At 41.0% G+C, this 27,826-nt stretch overlaps 2 protein-coding genes across 3 annotated transcripts in view; both read left to right on the top strand.

Moving 5' to 3' along the window:
• RXFP2 (relaxin family peptide receptor 2) overlaps positions 1-11,027 on the top strand; it is a 33,797-nt gene extending 22,770 nt beyond the window's left edge. Inside the window, 7 exon segments of the mRNA XM_068933088.1 lie at positions 713-784; positions 2,767-3,003; positions 4,582-4,961; positions 6,490-6,702; positions 8,018-8,169; positions 8,171-8,239; positions 10,887-11,027. Of these exon segments, the coding sequence (XP_068789189.1) occupies positions 713-784; positions 2,767-3,003; positions 4,582-4,961; positions 6,490-6,702; positions 8,018-8,169; positions 8,171-8,239; positions 10,887-11,027 (1,264 nt within the window).
• Positions 11,028-25,258: 14,231 nt separating this feature from the next.
• Positions 25,259-27,826, top strand: part of FRY (FRY microtubule binding protein) — a 261,215-nt gene continuing 258,647 nt past the window's right edge. The window contains exon 1 of one of the 2 annotated variants that reach the window (XM_068930112.1): positions 25,259-25,318. The gene's annotated coding sequence lies outside the window, so the exon portion shown is untranslated. The remainder of the gene's footprint in view (positions 25,319-27,826) is intronic. The other variant, XM_068930114.1, reaches the window with a different exon arrangement.

The raw sequence follows: 27,826 nt of genomic DNA, 5'->3' as shown, positions 1-27,826 counted from the left end.
ATTTTTAATTGCCATTAGCATTTCCTCAGGATCTGTTCAGATAGTTACGGGCACCCATTTCTGTCCTGCTCTTGTCTGTATTACAACAAAATAGAAACCAAAACCCTATATAACTTTTCTGCTTACAGGTGCCCTCTGGTTGCCTGCCTTGCACCTCTACACCCTGTGCTTTCTCGCTGGCATGCTACATGGGCAAAGTGGGTTGCCTCATGGCTCTCCGTACTAACATTTCTGAGTGCTCAGCATTTCTCAGCATTTCCCTTTCCTTGTGTAAGGCAGTCTACATCTGCTGTGAACATGCCACACCTGCCCATTATTAATGTTCTTCTCTTCTTCATGTGCTTCATGTGCTTCTCTGGCACTCTTAGGGGTTGTGAGCAGCTGAGCTCAGCACTTGAGGACCTGAGACCAAAAAACTGTCTCTGCAACTCACTTCTTGTGCTTCTGTTAATAGATATCGCATCGGTTGTTGCATAGCATAACTAAAAAGGGAGTTCAGGCTGAATGCATATCCATTTCATTAAAAAGCTCTAAGTGATGGAAAGTAGTAGGATCATTCTTACTGATTATATATGGATTTTGCCATAAAAGAGTTTCTTTGAAACCTGTGATTTAAGAAGAATACTTGTTTGTGTAATTCCAGATGTGATAACAACAGAAAGCCCTGTTTCATATAATTTGTTTACAGATCATGACATAACATATTTTCCAGAGACCTGGAAATGATTGAGATTCCAAATATAAATACAAGAATGTTTCAAGATATGAAGACTCTCTCCAACATGTACATATGCAGAATAAGAGAAGATACCATGATACTTTTACTATTTAAAAATGAGTTCAAATGCAAAACAGTTCCAGTGCGCTGCTTTTCCATATTATATCAACTGGGAGCCCAATTTCTGCAACAACAGATTAAATGTTTCACTATTTTAAAGAAAGAGGAGAAAAGAAACATGCTTCTCATTTAGTTCCCTCATTTCTGTATTGTATCACACCACTTCTTTTTTCTGGCTTTTGCACATTTTTTCCTGGGTGAAATAGGATAAATGCAACGCTGCTCACTTGCCTGGAGATACTGTAGCCTTAAGGCTACCCGACAGAAGTAGAAAATCTCATTCAAGTGCACCAAAAATGAGAACCGAATTTTGAAAGAGAAAAGTGGTTATATTTTGGACATGAATAAAAGCCACATATGTTTATAGAGAAGACAGAATGTGTACTATATAGCCATTTTACTTTGTTGTCATAAAACATAACTTGTCCCTTCACAATATGCCACAGTGACATGTCAGTAATACTGGGTGCCTCTGAGCTTTAGTCCCTGATTAAAGTTAAAAGGGCTTTTGGAGTGTCACATTTTTGCAGTTAATGTCAGCAAGGATATATACTCAAATGTCTTTCTTCTCTCTAAAGTAATAGTTAAAAGGTCATTCTTGATGATAAATCTTAAAGCTTGTTTTTTCTTTTTTCCTTTTTTTTTTCTTTGATTTTGGTCTTCAGTTTACAATCACTCCCAGATATAAATATTTCTTTCTCCTACACCATGAATAAACATCTGGATCAACTGTGCAGTGCTCAGATTTCTGACTTTATTTCTAAAGAGCTCATTCTATACTGTCTTCCATTCTTTACTACTTCTTGAAAAATAAAATATAAATTAGCTCCTGTCCCCCTACCTACCAGTAGAGGGTGGATGCAATCAATAGGACCACACTAATATGCAAAATTTGATATATAATTGCTCACATATTTCAGTTATAATTATATCACATTTGAATTTTACTTGCAGATCTACCCTTCATGCTTTTATTTTTTGATATTCTTTTTTTTATTCATCAGTAGCATTTCACAAATAAAATGAGAAGTTTTGAACTGTAGATAAATACAAGGATGGGATTAACTATTTGATTTTTGATTCTTTTTTGTCTTTAACACTGAGTCACTATGCAGCAGTTTCCCAGTATAAAAAAGCACCGTTTATAGACAGACTTAATGTTAGACATGCTTAAATCCAAGTACTCAGACAACACTAAACCATATGTTTACCCTTTGCAGAAATCAATAGGATGTAAGAATATATTTTAAAAGAACCATGCTCTTGCAGGCTTTACAGTATTAGAGCCTGTCCCTCAAGCCTTCTTTATGAATGCACTTCCACTGAAATACAAGACTATACTCAAATAAAGGTCAGAGAATTAGGACACTTAAGAACTGATACGCTGAGGTCCTTAAATGTTCATTACCAACTTCAAGTCATTCCACAGACATTCCACAATCTGTTAATGTAGGCAAAATCCTTCTGCCAAGGGGTCGTAAATGATCTGCTTGTTAAGCACCTTAGCATGAAGCATAACAGCCTGAATACACTGACAACAAATTAAGACTAGCAAAGTCCTTCAAAGGCTACCAAAAACAAAACCTGGCTATTCCTCTCATGTCAGGTATCAACCAATAGCAACACCTTATTTACATATTACACTGACCTAAAGGAAGTCAGAGGCAGTTGCAACCACAACCATTATAGCTGAGCCTTGTTACTGGGGTCCAAAAGGATATGAGCTGCTATAAACCTCCTAAGCTCCTCCTTAACAAATCCTCCCTTGATTAAATGCCTGATACATCATACCTGTTATATGAGGCATTAGGAATGGTTTTGGTAAATTTTCTTCTCTTCTAATTCCTTGCACCTAATTACATAACTGATATATAACTGTGACATTGGCTTTGACCAGCAGTATTACACGTTCATTTCTTTATTTTCAGCTACTTCAAAAGGTTTCGGAAGCACTCCTATGCTCTCCATGTGCAAATATGCACACCATTAATGGACGGGATTTCATCATTTGAGGACCTCTTAGCTAACAATGTTCTGAGAGTTCTGATTTGTGTGGGTCATAGATTGTGTTTCGTGTTTGGAAATCTTTTTATTATTGTAATGAGATCATTTATCAAAGCAGAAAACAAGACGCACACCTTGTCTATAAAAATTGTATGTTGTAAGTATATACTAAAGACATTTATAGTAAACCGATGAGCTACATAACATTATATATGCTTCAATACTATATATTATATATGTATAGTATAATATATAATATAATATTATGTATATTCCAGTATCTTCAATTTGCATTACAGATACAAAAGTTAGTGAACATACTGGTATGAAAATTTTACTAAGAAGTTATGCATTATTATCTATTTTGCACCATTTTCCTATATTCTAAATGAATATAAGAAACAAAAGAACTAAGGTCTTTCAGTTCCTTGACTTCAGATAGTTAAGATGTATACAAAGAACCTACGAAGCTTGAACATTTTACTTTATTAATTATTACTGTTCATTTTGTATTAAAGATTATGCCCAAGCTAGCTAGCATTAGACTACTTGCAGTTTGTATTTATTGTGTGGTGTGTCAAATCATCATATTGTTTTGACATAGGAAGTAATAAATCCTTCTGTGATTTTTGAATTGAGTATTTCATAATTATCCAGAAAATGAGATTACTTCCAAATGGTTGCACAATATTTTGTCCAGCAGTCATTTTCGGATTACGAGCCCTGGAACCAATAATAATGTGGACCAAATTCAGACTTGCTGTGACCGAGTCCTACCTCCTTGTAAGTTCATGATGTGTTAGCGTGATACTGTTCTCTAGTGAAAAGCCCTTTAAAAAGATATGAGACCTGTTATTACTTCCAGGTTAATATCCCTCTCTTAATTCAACTAGGCCAAGCTTATAAGCTCTACTTTCTGACTATATATTAACTTTATGCAGGAAAGGTTTTATCTTGCCTGACTTAAGATGCTTACAATGCAGATGTGTATATATGAACTAGTTGCCTTGAGTTCTCTTTATAGTCAGTGGAAGATGCAATTTATCTAATTCTAAAAAAGATATCTAAAACAGGCCAGATGAATCATGTCCCAGAAGTATCTATTGACTTCACTAACTGTGAGGACAGCCAAGGCATGACTGACTCAGATCACCAGTTTTGTAAATGGCAGAAGTCAGGTAAAATGAATTCACCTTGCTGGTAGATACATATTGTGAACATGTGAAGTTAGAAGAGATGAATCCGTGGCAAGGTGTCTGAAATCCATGTACTTATTCTAGTGGCATAGACCTACCACGTCTCCTGCACTCTGCCTGAGACTCCTCCAGTTTGCTCCTGCCTTACACTCTGCCACTGCAGTGTCTGAGTCACGAGTGCTGCGCGCACTGTGCCGCAGGAGTGCTCCAGGCATGCTTGTGTGCCAAATACAGCCGGTGAAGGGGTTCAGCACTCCACTGTCTACAAAAGCTGCAGAGCTGGCTACAGCCAGGGAGTTTTGCCCCAAAGCATCGTACGTTCATGGGGGTCACTTCCTTTCCCTGCATCCTCACACCAGCTTCCTCTCTCCTATCCATGACCAGGGGACGTGTAGTCCCATAGCACATGACTTCTGATGCCACAAACACAGAGTTTATTTGTTTTCGTATACCAGCTGGAGTTTGGCTAAGCAAAGAATTATGCTATACCTGAAGCATTTCATTGCTATTTTCAGCAAACCGTGAAATCCGTTTCTTAAATAGGTGCTGTCTAATGGTGGTGTATTTGTTATTCGGTGGAGTTTTTTATATTAAATACCATGAACAGTATAAAAAATATGCTGTGCTGTGGATGGAAAGTTTACCGTGTCATATCATGGAGTTCATCTCCATGCTATCTACAGAGGTTTCTGTCCCATTGTTGACATATATGTCCTTGAAAAAGAATTTAGTGATTGCCTTTGCCTTCAGTAATATCCGTCCTGGAAAGCCGCAGATAACAGTGATTCTTATATCTATATGGATTGCTGGATTTTTCATAGCAATAATCCCATTTTGGGATGAGAACTTTTTTGGAAAGTATTATGGAAAAAACAGCGTTTGTTACCCATTGAATTCTGGGTATTCTGTTGGTATTTTTCTTAGTAAGTTTAGTTTTTATCATGTTATAATTACTCATTACACTATTACTGTTCATATTGTAATACTTTCCAAAGGCACACAATAGGACCATGCCTCACCTGCTGGGTGCTGCCTGCACAGATGCTTACAAGGGTCTGTCACATTAAGCATTTAGCATCTAATTTTAACAAAACACAAGTGAGTGTAACACAGAAGAAGAGAAGACATTGAAGAGAATTTGGATAACAACAGTGAGGTTATGCGATTACTTAGCTGCACTGTGTGCACAGTGCAATAGTTTGAAAATTTTTCATTTTAAAAAATTAGTGAAATCAGCAGCCTTCAACTACCACTCAGTATCATCTTTATTGTGTTGCAGCAAACTGAGATAATACAAATAATATGAGATGAAATTATAAAAATAAAGTTTCATGTGCATTATAGTGGCATAGAATAATGACTGATCAAATATACAAAATAAACTGGAAATAAATACAATAAAAAGCAGAAACCCCAGTTTGAAATATGTATGAACTAGTTATGTTCAGAGCACTTACTCACAGCAAAGATTGAAAATTATTCAAACTGCTGCAAAATGATCTTCTCTCTGACCCATGCTTGCTGAGACGTGGGTTATGTAGCCAATACATACACATTTAACCGTTATTGCTAGGTTTGTCTCTTGATATCAAAAAGGCAAAACATACCAAAAGATAGAACTGTTTTTTGTTTAGAATTATACTGAATAGAAAGTAAAAAAGGCAACACATATGTCAATTGAGATTTCAGTAGCAATTTCCCATCCATTAGGAAAAATTATGTTGTAGTTTTCAATTTGTTTTGTTTATTTTCATCCGTACTTCTCAGTAATGGCCTGTTTTCGGGTGTTAGGATGTTGACATAAATGCCTCCTCCAATGGCTTCCAGCTATTTATTGGGGACCATTTTATATTTGACAAATAGAAGCTGCCATTTGATGGAGGGCTGAAAGCCCTGCTCTGAAAAGCCCTCCTCTGCCCAGTCTAGGGTGACTCTTAAAACCCCGGCCGCACAGCTCACTTTGCATATATTCTTCCACCAGTAATTTGGGATGGATATTTTTACAAAAATGAAGAAGCCAATCTGATATCAACATATGCTTCAGACAGGTTTGTCACTTTGATAGGGAATGTGTCATTGTTTCATTATTGTGATAGAGTCCTACAGGAACTTTTTGCTTCAGATTTATTGCAGCGTTGCGAGTCAGCAGACCAGCTCTCTGTGGAACCATGAGCCCACCCATACTGTGCATTAACTGTTTCTATAGTAACTTCTTCAACTTATTCACATCTCACTGTGTAACAGATGGGAACACATGGCATGTGAGCAAGCTATGTGACTCTTGACAATATTTAGGATCCATTTCTAACATAAAATTGGTATCTATTAATGTTTATTGGTAAAAATTACAATAAAATTACAGAAGAGAATGAAATAGAAAAGTGGTGGGAGAAAGGGGAAAGAAGAAATATCATTTTAATGCCTTTTGCTTTGAATCTTGTTTCCCCACAGGTGTGAACCTGCTAGCCTTCATCATAATAGTGTTTTCATATGTCAGCATGTTTTGTTCCATTCAAAAAACTGCCCTTCAGACATCGGAAGTAAGGATTCATATCTGCAGGGATGCTGCTGTTGCCAATGTTTTTTTTTGAATAGTATTCACTGATGCCATCTGCTGGATTCCTGTCTTTGTCATTAAAATCCTCTCCTTATTGCAGGTGGAAATTCTAGATAATGCTGTCTAAGAAAGAGTGATTTTTTTTGTTAAAGGTTCCATTTAAACCAAACTGACTCTGCTGGCAGAATTCTAGCTAACCATGGGTATGGGGGGGAGAGGAAGTATTGCCAAAAATATTTAACTTTTTCTCCATTCAGAAATTGAGCTTTAAAGTATATGCATATCACCTCAAATCTGTGTGTGTGTATCTGACAACCAGCCCAAGTTATCAAGTGAAGAGGTTGTCCCCTGCTACAGCTGCAAAATCTCCTTGTATTATATACAAATAAGTTAATTAGTTTGACCATTTGGAAAACAAAACTATAGCAAGAGGCTTTTTAAGCAACCCAGATTCCATGTGCATAAGCACTGGCAGCGATTTCCAGGGGGTCCTGAGGAGGCCACAGGCCCTCCCTACTCCCACATGCAGGGCATGTTCTCAGCTACCCAACACTGGAAGAGTCATGCAGTTTCGCAGCTCTCCATCACTACTCTGCCTATGTGCAGCCCTGCTAACCCTACAGCTGCTTAGTGATAGCGCTGTGATAAAGGCATCCTGCTTTTCCGTTATAATTCTAGAAAATGGATATCTCATGTTTGTAGAAAATTAAGCAAATAATTCCCATAATATGAAAGGCATTAAAGAAATGTAGTACATTATCAATTGTTTTAACATAAAACCTATCTAGCCTCATTGGTGGCACTAAATTCTACTTGTGCAGCCAGGTGAAGAGGTAACACGCAGATAGTTAAAAATAAAACATGGCTGAAATAAGAGCGTTCAGAAGATGTACCACTATGGCCAGAGTGGGATTCAAGATGCCTAGGCTCTATATACAGCTCAGTTTATGGCCTTCTGAGCCAGTCACTTCACCTCTCTGCGCTCCAGTTTCCCCTTTTTGAAATATGAATAATGGCAGCTCTTTGTAAGGCATTTTGAAACCTACTGACTAAAATGGCCATGTAAAAAATAGGTATTACTGCAGCTGGTTTTATGACCAGGTTTTATTGAAGTACGGAATTTGAATTTATATTAAACACGATCAGAAAGAGGGATGGACTTTAGCTCATGTTTAGTGCTTTTATTAAATTCCAGTAGACAGAAAAAAAGACATACTCTGATCAAAGTTCCCTTTTTTCCCTTCTCATGAAAACTCGTCGTGAGCTTAATGAGAAACACAATGAGTAACTTTGAATTCAAACCCCTTTCTTGTAAAAATGATATTATGGTAGAGTTCTGCAAAAATGACAGAAAACAAAGGCTTTATATGTTCGTTTCTTTAGCATTCCTATAAAAGAACATACTAAATATCTTCCATTTTTTCCTAAACACTATCACTTCCTGGATAGTGATATTTGTTCTGCCAATAAACAGTGCCTTGAACCCCATTCTCTGCACTCTCAGAACTACTTTCTTTAAGGAGAAGTTAAAGCAGTCGCTGGACAGACATTGAAGGAAAGTAGTTTTCAAAAATGACAAAAAAATCCTTGGCCACTTCGCCCATGTGGACAGACAATTCCCTCACCCACAGCTCTTCAGTTAAGGTTGTATTAAAAAAAAAAAGTCCTGAGGATGCTACTAACTCTTATTAATCTATGAGTGGTTGCTCCTCAGCAAGATCATAGAAACTGGACCTAATTGCATTATAGCTGTATTAATCTCTTTGAGATTTATACATAGTGTCTTTTTGGCCATTATCATCTCTGTATTCATCTTCCTGGAAAATAAAATGACAATTGTTGCATTTATCATCTGAGATTTGCGTTACAGTTTGAAACATAGCCATAGTGTGCACTGGGGCTGAAGACAATGATACTTTTGTACATTCATCCAGCTTCCCCAGATAGTCAGTGTACCTGTACTTGCCAAAATACAGTCTTCCGAACATATATTAGGTTAAGGCAATGACATTTCAAGAACATTTGTCTCGTTAGGACTGTACTGAGATTCTATACTACCAATTTCAGGATATATCCTTGGGGAGAAGTATTTCTCCCAAGGTTGAAAGTTCCTGTGGGAGAAGGCCAGAACATTCTATGCAGCATAAAAATCTATATTAATCTTATAGGATTTAATATGTGGGCTCTGCAGAGAGGTGAATGTCTCTTTGTGCGCAAAAAGTCACTACTCAGAACTGCAAGACCCTAGTAGTGTTTTTACAATTTTTTTAAGGTGCTAAAAGTCAAGTGAAACTTCCTGTGCAAGTAACAGAACCCAGACTGAAATAAAAATTAAATAATGAAACCCTCAGAATGATCCTTGAAAGCAGTCAATTTATTTTGCATTGCATCAGTTTTTACCAAGCACAGGAATGCTGGCGGCATGGGTAAACACATGTTTAAGGGATCGTTTAGGGGACTCAAGCACTTTTAAGGAAGAACAATTCACCTTTATTAGTTACGTTCTCATAAGCGTCTCAGCTATATTTTAGCTTAAAACATATAAGCTGCCAAGCTGCAGCAAAGAAAAGATTTAAGATTTTAGAAAAAGAGCAAAGCAAAACTTTCTGCAAACTTTTAACTTTTTAAAAAAAGTATTTGCTAAAGTAAGCTTCAGTAAAAGTTTTAGAAGCTCCAGTTCATAAATCATTCTGAAGTGATATCGGACAAAAGGAGTTCAGATCAAGAGAGAGAGAAAAACCCCAAAGTGTATGGGTATATCACTGAAAATAATGAAGAGCTAGAAGAGCTAACATTTCTCAGCCAAGATAAAAAAAATGAATATGTACTTCAGGACCACCCAGACTGTGAAACAAAATGGATATGTCTGAAGGCAGGAGGTCAAGTCCAATAATAAGGTGACTGTACTGTGGCAATGAGCCCACCTTTGAGCTTTCCACCCAAGTATTCACACAGCACACATTTCAGCACGGGATTATGCCTAATGAAATACAAATTGGCCTTTAGGCATCTGAAGATCCCAGACAGTGATAGAGGTCACCTACTTTCAAGTATTGTCTAAACCATTTGGCTCCCTAATTCACTAGACGCCATCCCACTTGGCCTCAACGTTGCCCGGAGCCTCCTGGGTTCGGCATTTACCTGGTAATGGCAGAGTAGGACTTCAAGCAGGTACAGCAGCTTGCAGGTTCGTAATGGTGGTTTTTGGCTAAAGTTGTGCAGGTGAAGTTCTGGCTCCTGTAAGTGCTGTACGAAGAGTCCTCAATAGAGGCAGCAGCTCTTTGAATATGCCTGTGCTATTACAGTGGGTGGATATCCCAGGAAAGGAGCAAAGAAGTACCACTGCTGGTGCCACAGAAAGGGTGGTCGCATGCTGAAATCAGAGCGGAGCACCCCAGCTAGCTGCTGTGCTGCCTGCGATGCCTCTGCAGAGGTGGTGCCAGCTATGGATCAGCCAGATTTCTTGTGGTTGCCCTGGAGAGGACCGTAGAGTTCCAAGCAAGAGAGCACCCCCTGAAGAGCACTCAGGTCCTGCCCCTACCTACATACTCCTGGCATCACAACTCTTGCCCTTCTGAAGCAAGCCATGGGCATTTCACTAGATAAATAGTGTGAAAGAAAAGGGAAATTAGTCTTGAATATGCCTCTCAGGGAGGCATAGAATAATGTAGATATAATTACGATGTTTTCCCCACCTCGACAAAATCTTCACTTAAACACAGCTAGTTCTTTCTCTTGAACTTTGGGTTACAGTAGAACTTGACCTTTATGTAGCCATGAATCTCCAACCAAACTTGATCTGAAGAAACAGAAGGATATTTTTCCACACCCATTGGTAATCTATTCTAATAAATTTTTAAAGTATACCATCTATTAAAAAGAAGTAAATTAATTCAAGTTTGTGTTTGCTGCATTTCCACTTGCAGTAATTGAATTTCCTATGAACGTGAAAGACTAAAAATGTCTCAAAAGCCTAATTCTCCTTGTTGAAACTTTATTTTATTTAGTACATTAAATGCTAACGGTGCTTAAAGACTATTTGCTTTTTGCAACAATAATACTCTTTTTTATAGGCTGTGAATCTTGATGGCCATGTCCTCCTCTGATAAAATGTGAAAAATGAAAGATAAACTGTTAAAAGGAAAAAAAGGAAAAGTTACACACAGAATCACAACCTCTTCACACCCTCCCATCAGCCTGTAGTGGTGCATGGGATTATTCTTCCCTGGGTGCAGGACTTGGCATTTCCCTTGGCTGAACTTCCTGAGGTTCCTGTTTGCCCATTTGCCAGACTGTCGAGGTCCCCTTGAGTAGCAGCACAACCATCTGGTGCATCGACGACGACTCCTCGGTTTGTATCCTCTGTAAATTTGCTGAGGGTGCATGCTGTCCCATTGTCCACGTCATTAATGAAGATGTTAAACAGTATTGATCTCTGGGGTGCAACACCAGTGATGGGCCTCCAGCTGGACTTTGTGCCGCTGATCACAACCCTCTGACCTTGGCAGTGCAGCCCGTTTTCAGTCCACCTCACTGACCACTTATCTAGTCCATATTCCACTAGTTTGTGTATGAAATGTTACGGGAGACATTTCTGAAAGCCTTACTAAAGATGAGATAAAAAACATCTGCTGCTCTTCCATCATCCACCAAGACAGTCTTCTCATTGTGGAAGGCTACTGGGGTTGATCAAGCCCTTCATAAATCCATACTAACTACCTCAATCACTTTCTTGTCCTACATATGTTTGGAAATGGTTTCCAGCAATTTTAGTTGCTTCATCACCTGCCCAGGGACGGAGGTGAGGCTGGCTGACCTGTAGTTCCCTGGATCCGCCTTCTTGAAGATAGGGGTGACGTTTGCTTTCTTCTAGGCCTCAGAAACTGCCCCTCATATGAGCTCAGACAGCTTATTAGCATATAAAATAGTGTGCTAAAAAGATTTGTGAGATTTTTTCCTTTCTTACTATAACTCTTCATAAAATTTTCCGCAGCTTTTTGTCTACTTTTTAAATAAAAAGAAAGAAAGAGAAAAAAAGAGTAGAACTAACAGTTGTGCCTGAACAAGGATTGTTCATATAATTGCCCACCATGAAGATCTGAAAGGAGAGCTGCCTTTGTACTGTGTTAAATATTTCTACTCTTTCGTCACTGGCATGTGTTAACAAGCAAATAGAAAAAAACCTAATGGCTGGCTTCAGGAGAAAATGTTTTTGACAAATTACAGTGAATAAAAACATTTCTTGTCCTTCACAATCTATAAGTGATCAAAGACAATGAAACACAGGAGCAGGAGCTGAAGACAAATGGTGAAAACGCTAAGTGCAGTTCAATTGATTGCAACACAGGGAAGTTTTTTAAGGTTCTCTATTACAAGCCTGGTGGAAGCAAAGAACAATCCCTTGTACTTTTACCAGTGAATGGCTGACCCACGTAACTTTTCAGGCCTTGGAAAGCCTAACAGCTGAAACTCAAATTGATATTCAAATGAAGAGTCAGATCTTTTAAACTGTAATCATTTATATTATCTCCCTACTTGAAAGAAAAGATAAAATGGATCAGACTAGATTGTCTCCATGATAGAAAACTGTGTCCAGAGGATGATGCATTTCAAAAACGAAATGCTCTTATTCACTATTTTCAAAGTTTAGTGTTTTACAGTAAGTATGTGCCCTTAGGATAGTTCTAATAGACTGTGCATTATTCATTGTTTGTCCAGGATAAAAACATTCCGTTTTCCTACTCTGAACAAAGATTGTTCATGAGGCATACTGTAATATAAACAAAGGAACCCTCAGGACAACATGTGAATAATGGAACAGAAAGTAAAGTCAGTCACCTTCCCGTCTGCATAAATCTACAAAATGTACTTCAGTATGATAGATGATGGTGGTGGTGGACTGAATGCTGAACCATGTCTCTGCATTCAAATACACAGATGCCTTAAGAAAATTATATCTCAAAAGAGAATCTCTTATTTCTAAAAAAGTGTTGCACCAAAAACATTTTCATGACTTAAGCTGCTTTTTCCTATGATTCTACTCTTTAGAAATCAATAATATCAACAGTTTCTGAAAGGTCAAACAAAATGAGTTCAGTGGTTTAAGTAATATTTCAACATTATCTGTTTTGCAGCCTAAAAACGTAAGAAAAACAAAGCACTGAAATAGCCACTGCATATATGGTAAAATGTTAGCGTGGTAATTATGCACATCAGTTGACAAATACTTTTTAAATTAATGTATCTGTTTGTGATTCAGTATTCACTAATAAAAACAAGGTGTAAATAGTAAAAGTATCTCCTACATAACGTTCCTCCTTCCTTGAAAAGAACAGTAAAGCCCAAAAATATTTTGGGAATTTTACCCCCACCTAAACACAGAGTTTTAGGGACTGTAACCAGTGCAGCACATCCTGAAGCATGGTGTGATTGAAGCTTGTTATGACACTATCATCTGTTTCATCACATCAGGACTAGACAGAGAACTAAAGTTAAAGCTTACTGCAAAGAGGTGAGAAGCTCTACTCTTTTGAGGCTTGTTCACTTTTTTTTTTTTAATGCTCCCTGCTCTTTACTGTCTTTTCTCTATATGCATTTTATTCCTATGTTATTTTGCAGCTCTCTTTTTTGTGTGCACTGATAATAACATCATGTAACTGAATGACATACTGCTCTTCAGAAGCTGACATCTTAGGTACTTTTGCTTTACTTTTGCTACCATGCAAAGAAAGGGGCAACAGAATCACAATGGGGGAATCAGTGAGTGAATAATCCTGTTTGTAAAGGTTCACCAAACAGTACAGCCAGATAAATTAACAAGATATTTATGGCAGCTCTGCCGGCTTTGCTACAATAGCTCCTTAATCACACCCCTAGCATATGGGAGACTTTCACTGTGAGGTAAAAGGTGTCTCCAGAAGGGAGTTCACTTTTAGTAAACTTTATGCTTCATGACAGCACTATTAAAAATAACAGCAGTCCCAGTATTTTATTTCAACTTAGTACATGTCATACTCTCACCCAGAGACTACACCTGTAGGGGTGCCTCAGGCATCTCCATGTAGACTATCCTGAACAAACTTACCATATATCGCATGAGAGGCCCTCGGGCACCAAAAGTGCACCACCAGGGTTTGTGGCATCCATGACATGTCCCATCTGACATCAGCTCTAACTCACACTCCCCATTGCACCCTGCAGTACCTGCACGCAGCTCTAAGGAGCTGCTCTTGCTGCAGTCTCTCAGTATTCACATTGATCCCAGCAGTCACCACGTGACGTACCCATGAAACTGAGAAAAGGGAGAAAGGAGTGCTGGGTGCTTCAAATAGCTCTAAGCATTGGCAGAAGCACCATACAATGCCAGAAGGATAGGATAACCGAGGTGTCACATCACCATAATCAGCCACAGCTTGGGTCAGGCATTCCTCAATGCATTGAGAATATGGCCAAGGGTTATCCAAGGGATACCAGGCAAAGGGAAAAGCCAGGGAATGTATTCTTTCGGGAACTGGCATAAGCAGTATAACAAGACTGCAGACACAACCAGTAAGGGTGTTTTTTTTTTTTTTTTTTGCATCAGTAAGCAGCAGCTGGTCATGCAGCAAGGAGAGCTCCTGCACACCTATCGAAAGCGTAACAGAGCTGTGACTGCAGCGTGACCTCCCTGAGCACTGCAGGAATTTGAGGCCCTTTGACACAACCCAGCCTCTGCACAGGACTGCCGGTTAGGAACAATCCAGCTCCCCAGGGACTACTCATTCTCCTGCTTTTCAACATAGGCAGTATTAAATGTAAAAGCATTAGAGGCATTTGGATTTTGAACAATATCAACTACAAGAGACGAAGAACTAAACTGTATGTAGAGAGTGATTTTAAACATAGTATATGTGGATAGATCAATGTACAATTTAAGTGCAAAAAAGTTACTAAAAATTTATTTATCAGTATGCTTACAGTGAAAATGTTAATGACATAAATTTCATAAATCTCCTATATATAACCACTCAGACTGAAACTTGCTTTTCACCCTAACAGCTACTGAGAGAATAATGTCCGGGTAAAGCGTTCTTTGACAGCCCGTGCAAATATTTTCTGAAGCTTCTTTTTATTGCAGAACAGTTATTCAAAGGAAAAGAGTCCCTCAGCTCCACTTTTGAAGGTTGGGTGGTCTTAAATGAGCCATTTAGAGCTAGGAGGTTTCCCAGATGGATGGGATGAGATGGGAACAGGGCTCTCCAGCCATGAGTTTATACAAGAAATTCAAAGGGACAGAGAGGCAAAAGTGTGGCTTTTGATGAAAAAGCAGGAGTGCTTTAAATGAAGTATCTGTGAAATTTCTGTTACTACTTCCTCTCCTTCAATCTGTTGCGTAGCTTGCGTACGAAAATAGTCAGAGTAGGAAACGTCAATCCATTGCTCTCTACTACAAAACCGGCCCTAAGTTCCCTGAAATCATCTCCACTTAGTGTGAGAGAAATGTTATTCCAGCATTGGAATAACCAAACACAGAAGTTGCAATAACACACTGACTGAATTTCCACTGTTTCATACCTACAGGACAGTTTACAATTGTGCTTGGGGGTGTACAACTACTCTGCTATGATATCCTAGGGTCTTTTAACATGAGTCATGTAAATCAGTTTTGGGCTGGCAGAGAGTCAAGACCCACTGCCTTAGGAGTTAAGCTCCCACTCTCTCCACGGAGTAGCGTCTAGGGATTTTTGTCTCCAAGTGGTTTTGATGGAACTGTTTTACTGATCTTTCTTCACAATCACACAAGCAGTTCTTCTCATCAGTACATGGCTTTAACAGATGGGCTATGCAATCAGAAAAGGTGTTCTGAAGGAATAGCTCTGCTCAAGGTGCTTCCCTGCACCCCGTCTCCATTCCTTTGTGCTGAAACGCTGTCTGTCCCTCTTGCCCAATCGTCTCAAGCTGTTGCTGCCCTCTGGGTCATCCTATAGGAACGGCATTTACATGTTTTTAATATTTTTCAATATCATAATACTTCAGGTTCTACTCAACCAAAACAGCTCCTTCAGATTGGTATCTTGCAGACAATTAGCTAGATGATCATTTTTAATTCAGCTCTCTTAGTGAATCTGATCATACAGGCCATCTTATAGAGATGGAATTGACTACCTTTATACTCCAAACTGTAGGCTAATAATGTATGTTTTCTTGTGATGCTACGGACAGGAAAAGATAGCAAAGAAATTTTACCTAAAACACTTGCCCAGCTTTTTCTTTTCACTGAGACTGCAACAGTCCGCAGCCAATCTAAGAGCCTGCTGCTAAGTTAGCTTCTTCTGCATGGCTACCGTTCAGCTACACCACTGCCCCAATTCAGTTCACTGAATAACCAGGCAGGAGCTAGCATTGCTGTAAGAGGAGGCCAGGAATCAGCAGGCAGTGCTGGGGGAGAGCATGGGCCACTTCTGGCAGCAGATCACATTTAAATTAGCTTACACAGGTAATGGGAGCACAGCTGGAGATTCATGTAATGCTCCTTGAACTGCATTAACATAAATTTGAATATTTGTGCTAGTATTAGCAAGGAGGGCCAGAGACAAAGGACTTCTTTTCCCTCAAACCAGTGCTAATGAGGACTCTATCAAAGGATGAAGAAAAAAAGGAGGGAAAGAAATATTTAATATGGAAATAACTAACAAATATTTTTCTCCCACATTACTCTAATTGTAGATCTGAAAGCCATTATTCATGATTTTTTTGCAAAACCCATAATTTTTCATTCAAATATTCCTGTGCTGCATCACAATTAAAACTGAGTATTCATAGAAGATATTTGGACTGAAACACACTGGAAAAAAAAAGTTATATTTCATCTTGTGAGCAAAATGAAATTCAAATAGTAACTAAGCAGACACAAGTAAATAATGTTCCTTTCAGTGTTAATATTTCAAGATGACAGCAGTAACAGAGATAAGCAGGAAGTTTTATGAAGTAGAAGGTTTTATTGACAACGTCTGTTTAAAAGCAGACGTAGCGTGCATTTTTCAGTAATATTTATAATCATGATTCCTAATGAATACACAGATAATAGCATCCTCCAAAAGCTACATATATATTCCTGGGCTTCTACTTAAGTCCAAATCACCAAATACCCAGTTCAACTCAAAAGCCTTAAATGTAAGTGATGAAAACATTTTCAGTCAGGTTTCAAAAAGAATATCGACTTCCTTACAGCATGTCCCCCAAAGCCACATTTTATGACATTATTTTCATGTGGTAATTTAGTAAATGTATGCAAGCTTTGGGGTTTTTTTTTTGGAGTAAGTTCAGCTTTTGACAAATATAATTACTAATGAAACCTTCATGAGCCAGCAGTTAATTTCCAACCAATTCATTAATTTACTAACCTAAGCATTTTTTTTTAAGTTTGTTTCCAAAACCATGTCCTCAGTCACCATGGGTGGGCAGACCAAACTTATTAGAAGTGGGGGCTCAGAACTGGGTCAGGTCTGTTTGTGAGCCAGCATTCTGCTAGCTCAAAGAAACATTATCTGTCATTTCAGAAAGCCAAATCAAGAAGAAATAAAATGAAAAAAAATATTATTACCATTGCCACAAAGATTTAAATCAAATTGTAAATATGCTTAAAGATAAAGTGTCCCCACTGAACACTAAACATAAAGGAATTTTTAGTCATAGTGTTCTAGGGTAAAAAATCTCCTTGTTTAAAATATCTAACCACTTTTTAATCTATCTAAACATAAGCTTTTAGATAATAAGTTCTGTCAACGGCCCTAAAAATGATGACTTCCTACTACAAAGACTGTATTGCATAAGAAAAGAGAGCCCTTAATAATAACCAGTTTCAATTTAGGATGGTCACACACTAAGCATTTATGTAAAATGAGCCTAAGCAACAGAGTCCATGAGATTACTATAGCAGAACACATCATGTGATGACTTTAGGTATAGAATTAAATGACATCAGAAAGGTAACCTAGAAACTCCTCTCCTGCTGTGTGTTTGGCTCTGAAGGCAGAAGGAAGTGGAAGCTGTGAGGACTTTTTGGATCTGGAAGAGCCGCAAGTGTGTGCAGCCCTTCACATCTTCACTTGTTTGTGGAAATGGCTAATCACGGACAAGGTAAAAACACTGTTGATTCATACAGCTCCATCCTTGCTGCTCTGCAGTCATTAGCACATCCACTAGCAAAGATGAGAGTCGTTGCTATCGGTGTTGTACTGAATGGCACTGTGTAAGGAGGTGATTCCTTCATGCCAGAAGGATGCAGAGGAACAGGAGGCAGTAGAAGGGAGGGGGCTGCAGAATTAATTTTCCACCCACATAAACTAGGAATGAAGGCTGTACCAGCTGCTGAAGCAGACTGTATTATTTATAGTCCTTCTTCCATCCAGCCCAGGGAAATACAGAGTACAAGGGAGAATCTGGTGTTCTGTGTTACTGCTCAGCACCTGAGTGATTAGCTAAAAGGCAAAAAAATACACAGGGTTTGTGTGCATGCACACATGCTTGTGATAGGTGCAAAAACATGCATTTCAAATGAAAGAGTCTGGGGCTACAGTCTGTCTGCTTTATGCTACTTCTTCAACTGTGGCCTGTTTGATTTTTTGGGATAAGTGTTTTGCCCTGAGGTGAAAAGCCTTTCTTGCTCATTGCTTCACTGTTTAATATATTGGCAAAACAGTTTCATCATTTGTAATAAATGGAAAAAACTGTGTAAGTAATGGGACAGTTGCTTAAGTCACCTAGACACAGACATTAAAGCAGGGCCTAATTATATCTATTTTCTTTCTAGAGACAACGTCACAACGTTTCATGCAGCAAAGGGCACTAGTTTTACATGAGCAGCACATACATAGAGTTCCCTCCCTATTCTTCCTCAAGTGGCCCATACCTAGGCATGGCACCTCAACCCTATGGCTTTTAATGAGTTGGCAATCTTAGTAAAAAAGGTCTCATTCCCCGCTTTGGGGAAACTCAGGTTCCGCAGACATAATACCTATAAAATGTAAGTGGTATACACATTGCCAAATGCAAGTGAGACAGGTTTCTTATGCACTATTTGACTCATTCTGCAGTAATATCCAGCCAGCCCTAGCATTACTGATGCAGTAGAACATTTGATACAAGATATAACAACAGTCAGAGACAGTGTTTTAAAGAGTCTCTGTGTTAACACATTCTGCTTATTACCGTTCTTGACAGTGTTCCCAGGGGAGCATGAGAGGTCTTAGTTCTAATATTAGGGTCTCTGTTCTCTCCAAACGTTAACAAGTATTTGTGTGCCATTATCTTGGTAATGCTGCTACACACAAACCCAAGCAAGCAGAGTGAAGTCAGGTTCCCATATGTCTCCCTCAAGACCCAGCAACGTCAATCAAGTGCAGATCAGCGAAGAAGCACAGAGATAAAACCTCTGCAGTACATATTGAGCTAGTGACATCTTACTCCTTACAACTCTTGAAATGTTCTCATGTTGGGAACATCATTTCAGTGCTTAATCTAGTATTTACAACTACAACTACTTCTTTAGGATTAATTTCCCAACTCACTTCATGACCCTATTCATAATTGCTCTGAATCAAAGGATGCTACTACGGAAGTTATTTGTGCGAAGTGTCATGAAGCACTACCTTTTTGGCACACCCTTTGCACTGGTATAAACGACAAAGAACAGTAAAGAGCCCCAGAGAATTGCACCCTTGAGTCCTTTAGAGGGGACAAACAACTGCAGCATGATTAATTCAAACTCTGGCAACAAGTTTCTACCTTGTGGTTCCCCTGACAGAAAAATCAGTGTAATTCAGAAGCAGATACACAGTAAGCAGAGTTTTTAGAAAGGCATCTGAAGGACATATGCTCCCTCCATGGTGAATATAAGCACCTCAACACAGTGCTTCATGAACTGATGAAGGTCATTATCAAAATATATTTCCTCCATTATATTCCCAAAGCTGAGTCTCCAGGTGGGACATTGACCAGGAGGTGTCTTGGCAATACACAGCCAGGAACCATATCTTCCCTGCTCACTTCTGACAGATGCCAAATCCAGCTCTGTCATCATCTTCCTGTTCAATCCGTCCACACTTAACTAACAAAACCGACAGTGGTCAGCTTCCAAATCTGATGACTTAAAAGTGGTCAAATTTCTGCTTGAAATGTCATTGTTTGAACAAGATAGTTCTGGACTGAAGACTCTACAAACAAAATACAAATTTTTTAAAAGGTAGGGTCGTTTCCAGTCACTGGAAATATTTGAGACTGTATTTGAGAATGTAATTTCCGTTCATTTCCATGATCCTGACTTTCAGTGAGTGAAAATAAGTTTTTCTTGGATTATCTTAAATGAAAATAAATGGACAAGCTCTGCCTAAAGTAATATGATGTTATGTTAGACATATGCATTTTACTTAGAATTCTCAATGTCAGGAAGAGTGTCAGCTATTGGCGATAACAGCTTCCTCTCTTATCCCTCTGTTAACTTAGTATTTATCAATGTAGAAAAAGGAGTTTGCAAAAAAATCACTTACTTGACACTTGTCACAACTGTTGTGAGCAGATAGAGTTGACCTTTAAGTGTCAGTAACTTGTAAGTAAATGCAATGTAGCAGCTGAAGAGCACTTGTACTCTATAAGGAAGGGTCAGGTGGAAAGATGCTTTATGAAACTTTCTAAAGGTTTCCTTTGTCTTCCATTGTGCATAAGCCGTTGCTTCGGTTGAAGAACAGTGAGGAAGTAGAAGAGGTGGGGAACTACAAGCCACGTTAGCTGTTGTGTCTTCCAAAAGACATTGCAACAATATTCTGCTGCTATGTGTACTAAAATGCCCAAACTAGGAGAAAAGTGTCATTAACATCAAACTGATAATTTATCAGTTGCAACTCTGGCTGATTTTTCTAGGCATCCATTTCAAGCGTGTATCTTGGTTTCCCTGGTTACTGAGAAATGAAGAAACCAGGAGAACCCAAACTGACATGCCATATCACTCTCTTTTTGTCAGTATGTGAAATTCCTTCCCTTTTTAAGTTGTGCTATAAAATTTGTATTACATGAGCTTTCAGAATAACTGTTAAGTTATCAAAATAGACATTTTTAAAGCCAAAAGACACAGAAATAAAACATTAAAAAAATACTCTGAAATACATTGAGCTTTATGGAGGGCTCCCAGACAAATTACATCCTCTGTAAAAGTGCCTAGGTCATTTTGTTAAATGACAACCCAGCTCCCAGTTCTTCACCCAGCTTTCACTCCTTGTGAGTAATCATTTCAGGTTTGAAATTCAACCTTCAGTATCCTTGCAAGAACACAGGCATTCTCATTCTCTTGCAAGGGACTCTCTTGCAAGTATCATTACTAAGTCTTATTGAGAGCTGCCACTGTCATTAGACAGATAAAAAATAAGGCCAGAAGGGTTCTTAAGAGGTCAACTACTCCATTCCATCCTCTTCCATCCGTGACCCTTCTTGCACAGCTTCCAGTTCTGCATTTCTTCCACATTAGTTTGTATCCTTCAGAATTTCCTTCAGCTTTCCATTTCATAATCTTTTGTCTTGGTGCCCACTTTCACTTACCCAATACTTTCTGTATCTTCCTGTATTACCTTATCTTCTTTCACTGTTTCTCCTTCAACATATTTTTATTCTTCTTCCTCAATGCTATGCTCTTTTTCTCAACTCACCTGTCTCTTTCCATCCTCCCTATCATTCTAGCTTCCTCCTAAACCTCAGTCTCCTGTTTGAGTTTCTTTCAGCACCCTCCATTTCCTTACTTCATGCAGACTTTTCTTGTACTTCCAATCTCTCCCTTAATTTCACTCATTTTCTTTTCTGAAAGATACACACCAAAATCCTCTATTCCTTCATCACCACACAGCCCTCTATCATCATATTCTGCTTATTCACATTTTCTCCCTCAGCTTATACTGCTCTTGCCTCCTAGCATTTTGTTCTAGCAAGGTTTTGATCCACACCTTAACAAATGGCTGAACAGATTACCCAACAGGTGAAATCCTGAGATAAGCACCTCTCTCTCTTACTATATGATATTCTTGGCATATTAACAAACAGAATTGATTGTGTTTTATTGGCTGGAGAGCAAAAAAGCTGGATGATGCCCCTCTGCTTTTGAGGAATGAGATTTCCTACTTATGTGAACAATGAAGAGTGTGATACCGGAAATACAGCATCCTAACCCCATACTAAAATCATTCTAACACACAAACCAGAGCCAAACCCATGAACATCCATCTATATCCTTCTTACATCTTTTAAAAGAATCTTGGCGTGAAAATCTTGTACTGGGGGCACTTGAGTGACACCCCCTTAATTATGGCCCTTTTGCAGACAATCACTCTCTAACATATTGAACCTCCTCAGGCAATATCAAAATGGGTTTCAGCCTTCTTCTAAGGTCAGTATTTTCAAAGAGTAATATTCCTATATAGCATTATGTTGTCATAGCCCTCTCCTTTCATACCCTGAAGATATATGGATGGAGTTGCATTCTACAGGTAGGAGCCAGTTATCAAAATTGATTTCTACAAACATTAGAAAAAACAGCTTTAGTCTAAGCTACGGCTTTAACAGCAGTCTTAATTATATGTTATTACAAATTCAGTAACCCTAGAGACACTGGGGCTTCCTGAAGCCTCTTCAAGGCACAATGTCCCCTCTTCTCTTTTTCCCCCCCAAGGGTAGTGCTCTTGTCCCGGCATCCACAATCAGCAATTACAACCAGTCCTATGGTGGTTCAGCTGCATCGGTTAGTTTATCAGCCTCGGTTAGGTAATCAGCCAAGATTTAAATTGCTGCCCATACTATTCACTCTCAGAGAAGAATATTGTTTGTAAAACCTTTAAATTCCTGGATCCCAGTGGCTTTGGGAGTTGCATGTGGGTTGCCATGCAAAAAGGCACCCTGCAAAATTCCACAATGCTCTCCAGGAAGCTAGCATCAACCTACAAGACAGTGCAGCTTGAAAAGATATTGCAGGTGCTATGGCTAATGACAACTCCTTTCCTGTATCTCCTCAGAATATCCTTTCTTCTGTGCTAATTACACAGTACCTTCCTTACTTAATTGTTACAGAGGTCAAAGTCTAAAAATGTCTCAATGTAATTGAGGGCTGGTGCTAGCTGATTTTGCAGTTGCATCGTCAGCAATGTTCTTCGGGTTACAGTTCAGTCCCTGAAGCCTGCAGGCTTCACCTACTTTAGGCACTTATGCTAAGCAAGAGTCAGACTTACGGTAAGCTGAATTCCCTTCAGCTACAATTCCCTTCTGTAACAAAAATGAAGAGGCTGATTTTTTTCATACAATAATTCTCAAGATAGGGGTATGGGAAGATGAGCTATTTCCAGACTAAAACAAATGACTTCCATGCACAGTACAGAGATCCAGTGAGAAACAACATAAATCTGGCTAACCAGGAAAACGGAACAGACAACCTAAATACACAGTAAGGGAGAATATTGGTGCTCAGGTGTAAATATCTATCATTCATTTTTCCTTCAGAATATCACTGATGAGATCTGAGGGTAGGCTGAAGCACTGAATTAGATGGTTACCTGTGTAGAAAACACTATTTCTTACCTCCTCACTCTGAATATTTACTAACCTTGAGCATATGACCTCTCTAGGACATATGATAGGGTTTTAACTACTCTGACAGACCTATAATATTTAAGAGCATGCATGGTAGAACAAGGGCAGACACTAAAAGGTGAAACCCTGTTATTCCATTCTTCCCAAATGGGGCACAGCAGTTCTGTGCTGCATGGTAGTAGTGTGCAACACAGAGAGCATATAGATGATATATTGTCAACATCACCTACTTTTTCATCAGCCTGACACCCTGTTAGGTAGGTCCTTGTTGGATAGAGAATTCTCATTCATAATTACTCTCTCCAATTCAAGTGTATTAATTTTAAAACTAATTACTATAATACAGCTAACATATGATTTACAATGGATGAAGAGCTATAGCTAATATAAGTTATACATGGGCTGATTTTAGGTTGGCATCCTAACAGGTGTGGGATTTAGGTGATCATTATTTATTCTGTCCCTTTGTTTATCAGCACACACCCCTAACGACTTTTAAAGCCTTTGACAATTTGAACCAAATCTGGCAGGTAAAATGAAGAGAGGTGATAGCGTGTCTCAGACTGGTATATTCTGCAAAGTTTCATGAGAATTCAGAGAGAAGGAGAAGCGACACCTCAATTAGTCTCTCCACCAATTAGTGTCACCACTAGTTTCACTGTTTTACTTGAACCCGTCATTAATTTGGAAAGATTAATAATGGCACATTGCCTACTGACCAGCTGCTGAGTACGCATATGGCTCTGCACTTGGATGCCAGCCTGATATGTAGCGAGCATGGGAAAAAAAACTACAAATTGCTTTGGCGGGAGGGAAAGATGCAGAAGGTAGGAAGGCAGGAGTGGAAGGTAGGTACCAGTGGAAGGTAGGAGGAGAAACAGATCTCCCACTCTAGAAAATGAGGCCTCATTAACTACACTGTTCAAAGAACAGTTTTTTTTCCCCTCAGCAAAAAGACACCAAACTACTTTTCTAAGACCTATTTTCCTACATCTGAGTAGACATTAGTATAAACCCTGCTGCCTCACCGCTGACAAACTTTTCATTTCCCCAGCCAGCACATTCACCTTTATAAAATATTAGAACAGCCTTTTCAGAATGTGAACTTCCCTAGCCTTCTAAGAAAAATGATATAAAACAACATGAATAGCATACACAGTATTTAACAGGTGACTCCTTTCATACTCTCACCTTACAAGTCATCTGACACTGCACATTTTAAACCCAATCTTTTAACAGTTTCTCCCTGGCTCACACACTTAACAGCTAACACAGTAGCACCTCACCAGTGCATACAGATTCCTGCTCCTTTCCAGCTGCAGAGCAGGTGTATTTATTGTGCACTTCTCCTTCTTCTGCCTCATGATTTCATTTTGCCATCCTGACTCACTTTACACGCACACCTCTGCTGGGATTTCAGCTTCACGAACTCCCTGCCCAGCTGCAGTGTGTTTCCCTTAAACCTTTTACCGACTGCACTTCACATTCCTGCTTTTTTATACCTCCTTTAAAGCCCTCTTCGCCATTTTCCTGTTACCTACAACGTAGCATCTCCCTTCCGGAGGGGCGTTATTTGACCCCAGACGCGTTGTGCGTTCCTGGGCAGCATTCACACCTCCACACCGAGGCAGCTCCCGCCCGGAGCGTCGCCTCCGGCTCCCCAGACACTTCGCCGCTCGCGTCGCTCAGAGTCTTCCGTTAAAGGGCAAAAACGGAGCCGTAGCCAACGGCCGTTGACCCTCGCGCGCGCGCGCCCGCCCGCCCGCGCTCGAGGCGCCGGGGTGGGGTGAGGCGGGGCGGGGGGGGTGCGGCCGCCCCGCCTCGCGCAGGAGCTGCGGGCGGGGCCGCGCGCTCCCGCCGTTGCCAGGAGCCGCCCGGAGCCGCCCCCGCGCCTCCATCTTCCCCCGTGCCCCGCCCGGCCGTTGGCAGCGGCGGCGGCAGGAGGAGCCAGGTGAGAGCGGGGGCGGGCCCGGGGCGGCCGCGCGGAGGGGCGGGCTCGGGCGGCGGCGGCGACGCCAGCTGGCGGCCGGGGAGGAGGGGCTGGGCGGAGGGAGGCCGGGCTCAACTTGACAGGAGCGAACGGGGCGGGGAGGAAGCGCCGGTCGCGGCTGTCGCCGGGCGCGGGTGAGTGAGCGAGCGAGCGGGTGGCGGCGGCGCCCGTCCCCGCCGCGTGTGGGGAGCGGAGCGGGCGGCCGCGGCCGGCGCGTCCCCGGTGTTGGCGGGTGCCCGGAGAGAGGCGGTGTTCAGCCGTGCCCCGGTTCAAGAGAAGGGGCGGGGATACGGGGGCGGGGGGGGGATCTCCGGCCCCGCTGCCGGGCGCCTCTTCGCCGCCCGGCCCGGCAGAAAGTTTCAGGGATGCGGGCGGAGGCGGTGCTCGCCCTGCCGCGGAGCCTCCGCCGCCCGCCTCGCCTCGGGGCACCCGGTGGGAGCCCTGTCCCCGGCGGCGCCGCCGCGCAGCCCCTGACTACGCCGCGCCACGCCGCGCCGCGGGGCCCCCCGCCGCTCCCCGCCCATCCCTCGGCGCTGCCGCCGCCGCCCGCTTTGTTGTCTCTCGGGCGGCCGGTGCCCCCCTCGCCGCCCGCCTCGAGGCCGCCGAACAAAAGCCGCTCCCCGCGCGGCGGCGGGGCCCCGCCGGGGCCGGGGCCGGGGCCGGGGCCGGCGGGCTCCTGCCCCCGCTGGGGCCTCGGGGGCGTGCGGGGCCGCGGCGGCTCGGCGGGCTGCGGGGGTGCCAGCAAACTTATTTTTAGCCGTGCCTCTCATCTGAGTGTGTTTATAAATAGCGTAAGCCTTGTTTCAGTAGTGGGGAAAGTGAATTTGGAGGCCCCGACGTGTTTATTTTGTTTTGTTTTTTGAAGGTCTCTGTGGGTTTCTTTTTTTATTTTTATTTTTTTAATTATTGCGGTCATGATTAAGTAGTGCCCTTTTTGTAGGGCATTGGCTCCCGTGCATTACTGTCCTTTAGGTCTGTGCTGTCTTTCCAAAGAGCTGAATTGTTTACCTATGAAAAATAGCAAGTGCAGGCATGTGTTTTTTGGTTTTTTTAAGCAAAGGCCAATATGTATTTTTATATATTGAAAACATTCCGGTCACGTAGCCAAAGAATTTAAGGATCTGTTAATATCTGCAGGTACGTTCTGGACATTACACTTTGCATGCATTACACTTTACTCTTTATTTTGAAAGATCTAGGGTCACAACTTAAGCACATGAATGAAGGTACTCCTTGCTTTGTCTTTCTCATAGGCTGTCTTCAGTGTGAGATGCAAGGTCTGATCCATATACGTATGCATACCTCATTCATGTATGCATGTGACCTGTCTTTTTTTAGGGTTACATGAGCTTTTTTGTCCTGCAGTTTTTCTCTATTTCTATACTGGCACTTCTATTGAGAACATTGGCAATATGTTGGTGGTACAGACAGAAGGAGTAGTAATAGTACTGCTTACTATTTTGTCAATTACCCTTTTGATTTTGCTTTAGCTACTATATTTCAACTGATTGTAGTGGCAGAATTATAATAAAATATACCAGCTTTATTGACCATAAAATAAATGATATAACCTACCTAACAGAATCACAGAATGGTTGAGGTTGGAAGGGACCTCATCTAGTCCAACCTCCCTGCTCAAGCAGGGTCCTCTAGAGCATATTGCCCAGGATCACATCCAGACGGGTTTTGAATAACTCCAGGGAAGGAGACTCCACTACCTCTCTGGGCAACCTGTTCCAATGCTCTGTCACCCTCACAGTGAAGAAGTTTTTTCTCAGGTTCAGGTGGAACTTCCTGTGGTTCAGTTTGTGGCCATTGCCTCTTGTCCTGTCACTGGGCACCACAGAGAAGAGACTGGCCTCATCCTCTTGACACTCCCCCTTCAGATACTTCTACTCGTTTATGAGATCCCCTCTCAGCCTTCTCTTCTCCAGGCTGAACAGGCCCAGCTCTCGCAGTCTTTCTTCAGAGGAGAGGTGCTCCAGCCCTCTAATCATCTTGGTAGCCCTCCGCTGGACTCTCTCCAGTAGGGCCATGTCTCTCTTGTACTGGGGAGCCCAGAACTGGACACAGGACTCCAGGTGAGGCCTCCCCAGGGCTCAGGAGAGGGGCAGGATCACCTCCCTCCACCTGCTGGCAACACTCTTGCCTCATGCACCCCAGGAGACCATTGGCCTTCTTGGCCACAAGGGCACACTGCTGCCTCATGTTTAACTTGTTGTCCACCAGCACTCCCAGGTCCTTCTCGGCAGAGCTACTTTCCAACAGGTCAACCCCCAACCTGTCCTGCTGGCATGGGATTATTCCTGCCTAGGTGCAGGACCTTGCACTTGCCTTTGTTGAACTTCAGGAGGTTCCTCTCTGCCCAGCTCTCCAGCCTGTCCAGGTCCCTCTGAATGGCAGCACAGTCTTCTGGTGTGTTAGCCTCTCCCCCCAGTTTATATAGTATATATTAGTGACATAGACATGATGTTTCACAAAGGAGAATTCTGATTTGTATGTTAAATCCAGCCCAAATAGACGGGAGACTTCTCAAAGTGTAAGTGGAAAAGTAGAGGTATTCCAAAAAAAAAAAAAAGGATAGTAATCATAGTATTGTAGAGTATTTCAGGTTGGAAAGGACCTCTGGATATCATCTAGTC

This window comes from Struthio camelus, chromosome 1, assembly GCF_040807025.1.
Source record: "Struthio camelus isolate bStrCam1 chromosome 1, bStrCam1.hap1, whole genome shotgun sequence".
In the NCBI taxonomy this organism is placed as follows: domain Eukaryota; kingdom Metazoa; phylum Chordata; class Aves; order Struthioniformes; family Struthionidae; genus Struthio; species Struthio camelus.
The sequence above is the reverse complement of the archived record's forward strand: the minus strand, read 5'-3'. Positions and strand labels throughout refer to the sequence as shown.